Raw genomic sequence first — 4,910 nt, 5'->3', positions numbered from 1 at the left:
ACTGTTTTAAGCCCCCCTTTGTGAATTAAGCTTGTGTGCAGAATGTAAGGCCTCTAAAAGAAGAGGGGTACAACATCAGGCAGAGCTGTGGATATTGGCAATGCTCAGAGCTGTCAGCCAGTCTCTAGGCCAGGAGACCAAGTGTTTTTCCTAATTACTCTACTTGAATTATTGTTCAATTAGTCAACTCAGTAGATCTTTGGAAGAAAAGAAAAGTTAATTAACATGATAAGGAGGTTGCTGCACTCTTTGGAATATGTCATAGTTTCATTTAGCAAATTCAGAATATTAACAAAAACAGCCTCCATCATCTGCAGTTATGAAAAAAAGTTAATTCTCCATCTGGTTTTTTGAGTGTGTGTGTTGGACAACAATACAAAACTCAGGAGCTATAAATTATTTGTTTGTATAATAAAAACACTAGCTTTTTTCATTCATGTTTATAGGCATTGACTGCTTGTGTCAAAGTTAGGCTTGCTACGTGGTTAAAGGCATAAAGAGAAATTTTTATTTTTGTTTGCAACCTGTAAAATTGAGTTATTTTGCTGATACGAAATACCAATAACTCACCTTAGGACCATGCCACCTTCTGAAAATGCCATACACACACTTCTTAAATGTGTTAAAGTTACAGCACATCCCAAACTTGGCCAGAGGGAAATAATGCAAGCAAATGACAGCTTTTAGACAACAGTTGCTCACCCCAAACAACAGGTAATCGACATGTTGGGAAGCAGCTATAGAGCAAGGCAGCAGAGCCAAACGGAAGAGACTTTTTATTTGAAGGTAAAATAGCCAAAATTTCCCTCTGGGGCAAGCAATTTCTCCTTTTTCACACCCACTAGCTTGTATATGAGCTCCTAATCTTAATTTTCTTCTTAAAGGGCTGATTAGGAATGACTTGTTAAGAATGGTCCATTATATAATGAGTCATGAAAGAAAGAGATTTATGTGATTCATGTAAACTTGTGATAGGTTTGCTGCAATGACAGATGAAGAGGACACTGAAGATCCATCTATTTGAAGGTCAAACCAGCTTCATGGTACACTCTGAAGACTTTCTCAATGGCATTGACATAGGCAGCTGTTCTGAGGTCCAAGCCAAGGTTATATTTCATGACTGTGTGCATGATTTGTCTGGCAGAATGTTCCATAGTGTAAGCTAAACCAGAGTGCACAATGTCTTTCTCAGATGCACCTGATATCCTGTCTTGGAACCCTGCTGTGGGTACAACCGGAATAGTTCCACGGTGCTTCCCAAATTTTCTTTCTAAACTCTCTTGAACAGACATAAGCAAGTGGTAGTTAGAATCCCTTTCATATTTGAAGGTCAACCGGCCATAGCTGACATGATTTATATTCTTCAGCCACTCAAAGTAAGATACTGTCACTCCTCCAGCATTCAAGTAGAGATCAGGAATAACCATTTGGTTCCTCTCCAGGAAAATCTTATCAGCTTCTGGAGTTGTGGGTCCATTGGCACCTTCTGCAATGATCTTGGCTTTGACTCTGGATGCATTGGATTTGGTCAACTGCTTCTCTTTGGCAGCGAGGATCAGTATGTCACAGTCTGCTTCTAAGATGCTTCCTTCATAGGGCTTTGCCTTGGGGAAGCCCAGGATTGATCCTTGATGTAATTTAAATTCCTCCAGTTCCTTTGGGTGAATACCATCCGGATTCCATATGCTCCCATCAGATTCACAAACACCAACACATTTAGCACCAGAATAATGTAAATTTCTCATAGAGTGCAGACCCACGTTACCAAACCCCTGAAGAACAAATGTTTTACCTCCAATCCCTGGTGCCATTCCCAAAATGTTCATGCAAGAAGCGTTATTGAGAAAGTTTTCAATCCCATGGAAAACTCCACGGCCAGTAGCAGAGATGCGTCCCTCGATCCCACCTTGACTGATGGGTTTACCAGTAACGCAGGCATGTGCATTAATATCAAAGTGCCCTATTGTGCTGGCGTAGGTGTCAGCAATCCAGGACATCTCGCGCTCACCGGTGCCCATGTCTGGGGCAGGCACATCAACGCCGGGACCAATAAAGCCCTTCTTTGCTAGTTCTATGGTGAACCTCCTTGTGATCCTTTCTAATTCATTATCTGAGTAGTCCTTGGGATTGATTTTCACAGCAGCTTTAGCACCCCCAAATGGCACATCCACCACAGCACATTTATATGTCATCAGAGCAGCCAAAGCCTTGACTTCATCTACAGTCACGTCTTTGCTATAACGGATGCCCCCTTTGCAGGGGGTGCAGTGCTGGCTGTGCTGGGCCCGGTAGCCCTGGATGACCTCCCAGGAGCCATCGTCAAGCCGGACGGGGAAGCAGAGTTGCAGCACATGGTTGCAGGGCTTGATAATTTTCAGGATGCCGCGCACCCGGTTCCGCTTCTGCTCCTCGTTCTCCCGCGTCTTGAGGTCCTCCACCAGCTTGTCCTCCACGATGCGGGCACCGCGGTCGAAGAAGCCCTCCACCATCTTGAAGAACCTGGGGTTGTCCTCCAAGTCCAACTTGGCCTTGCTGGAGAGTCGCCGTGCGAGTGGCGCAGGACCCAGCTGTTGGACGGCGGCGGCAGCGGGCTGCCCCCAAGTCCCGCCCAACACTGTGGCTGAGTCAGCCGCCGCTGAGGCCAGCTTGGCAGGCCCGCTCCTGGACTGCAGGAGCGCGGCGCCCAGGCGGAGGTACATGACGGTTGGGCAGATGCGCCCCTGGGAGGGGTCCTCTGGGAGGCCTGGGGCAGGGAAGGACCGGCTGGGCGAGGACCCCCTTCCTAAGCCTCGGCTTCTCCCCGGCTGTCCCTCCCCCTCCCTTCGCTCGCTGCCCAACCGCTAGGAATTGACTTCAACAGGAACCGACTTCAACGACGCCAGGCGCGCGGGCTGCGGGCTGCGGGCTGCGGGCTGCGGGCTGCCGGAGCGCCCAACCCAATGGAGCCCCGGCTCGCCTCGGCTCCCTGGTGGCTGCGCGTATTTATAGAGGAGCTGCCGCTTCATTTTTGGAAATATATTTTCCCTCCGTATGGAACTCTAGTTCACATTTATTTTTTTCATGTTTGCAAAATATCAGCCCGTTACCTTATGGCTTCCGTCATTTCTGTTGGGAAATAAGCTTTCAATCCTATGGTTGCTCCTTTAAAGGCAGGTCGCCTCTACTTTTTTCCCAGGGAGAAAGTATAAATGGTTTCTAACTGCTGAGTATGATGCTAGCTGTAGGTTTTGTGGACGTTCTTCATCAAGTCGATGAAGTCCCCTCTATTCCTAGTTTGATGAGTGTTTTTGTCATGAATGGGTGTGGAATTTTTTTAATGCTTTTTCTGCATCAATTGATATGATCATATGATTTTTCTTCTTTAGTTTTTTGATGTTGTGAATTACATTGATTGGTACTGACATGTATTGGATATTAGGAACCGAGGTGAACAGGCCTTTAGTGTAAGATTTGGCAGAAAGTCTGGCTGTTTAGTGTTTACTGTAGCCCTACACGGCACATCGTCACATTTCTCTAGTGTTGTGTCTCCTCTGTTGTCTTTGGACTTTCCTAAGAATTCCTCCTTAGATACAGACTGTGTTTGCAGCTCTTTCCGCTGTAAGACACCCTGTTGGTGTGTTAGTAAGGTGTGGGAGAAGGGAAACGTTCTATAACCTTATGATTTAATTTTAGCCTTTCAGTGGGCTTTTGTGGCTGAGCTGTACTCTTCACAACTGTTTCTTAGCCTCTGGGCTAACCCCTCTAGGTGAGATAGGAAAACAAAGGGAGGCTTGAGTTAGGTAAATGTATTTCCACTACGTTGGATAAAGCTCTAGTAAAGTCTTTTCCTGGTGAGGAGGCCTTTGTTACGGAGATTGTTCTAAGCATTTTACCAAACTGCTAATTTTCTCCTCCTGCTGGAAAGCCACTGGGTATCCTTCTTGGCTCTTCACCATGAGAATCTGGTGGGGCTCTTGGAGAAAGTGTACTCACCTCCCCATGATTATGGCCCACAGAAGTTTTTCCCTTATGTTAGCCTACTCTCAGCCTCCAGAAATTAAAATTATCATCTAAGTGTTCATACCAGTTTATGGCTCCAGCTCCAGGTAAACAGTTCTCAGCTGTGACTCTCTGTACTTGCCTCTCTCTCCAGATTTCAGAGGGTAGTTTGCCCAGTGACCTCAGTTCTGACAGGTCCAAGAGTTGTCACTGATTTTTTCATTTTGTTCAGCTTTTTGCTGTTCTAAGGATAGGAGTAATGATTTCCAAGCTTTTTATATATTAGAACTGAAACTGGAAGACTTTTTAACGTAATTAGTTCTAATGCAAAGTTTCCATCTTGTACAATGCAGAAATCTTAAAGGCAGAATTCAGTCAATCTTGAGAAATGCATAACCCTATTTCACTCACAACCTAATTGAGATACAGAGTATTTCCATCAATGTGGAACGTTCTCTTATTTACCTGTACAAACAGTCCCATCCACCAAAAGTTATTACCTTTCTCATTTATTTTAGAAATGACTCATTTTGAGAAATTCAGATAAATACAGTCATACAGTATGTACTCTTTTTGTGTGGGTTGGAGGAAAAGGGCATTCCCTGGGACACAGGGACTGACTGACCACAGGCAGAAAATGTATTTGTTTAGAAGCTCTCCCAATGGAGGGGGTCTGAAGAGAGACTTCAGCCCCCTCCTGGAAGGGGAGGACTTGAATTTATACAGAACTTTCCTAGGTGGGGAAATGACAGTGAGAGGGGGTTGAGGGTCCGAGTGAGGTAGTGGGAGGGGTTTGAGGGAGTTTTTGGCTTCTTGGAATGCTGCAGGAGCAGATGTTTCTTTTCATCTGTAGGGATTAAAGGGTATGTAAATAGTGAAGGTTTCCATCTGTCTCACTCTGATATGCAGATAGAGGTAGTAAAGATCTCCAT

General features: G+C 45.3%; 1 protein-coding gene across 1 annotated transcript; it reads right to left on the bottom strand.

Annotated features, from left to right (window-relative positions):
- Positions 1–759: 759 nt before the first annotated feature.
- On the bottom strand, positions 760–2,790 carry LOC101446466 (glutamate dehydrogenase 1, mitochondrial-like). Its single transcript, XM_012529766.2, has one exon. It carries the CDS (start codon positions 2,697–2,699, stop codon positions 1,017–1,019), a length of 1,683 nt encoding a protein of 560 aa, XP_012385220.2. The 5' UTR covers positions 2,700–2,790; the 3' UTR covers positions 760–1,016.
- Positions 2,791–4,910: the final 2,120 nt, after the last annotated feature.

The sequence above is a fragment of the Dasypus novemcinctus genome, chromosome 12 (genome assembly GCF_030445035.2).
Source record: "Dasypus novemcinctus isolate mDasNov1 chromosome 12, mDasNov1.1.hap2, whole genome shotgun sequence".
Classification (NCBI taxonomy): domain Eukaryota; kingdom Metazoa; phylum Chordata; class Mammalia; order Cingulata; family Dasypodidae; genus Dasypus; species Dasypus novemcinctus.
Note: the sequence above shows the minus strand (reverse complement) of the source record. Positions and strands in the feature narration are given on the sequence as shown.

What these genes read in the sequence shown, in the direction of transcription:
- LOC101446466 (XM_012529766.2), bottom strand. Translation starts at nt 2,699, where the DNA reads ATGTACCTCCGCCTGGGCGCCGCGCTCCTGCAGTCCAGGAGCGGGCCT.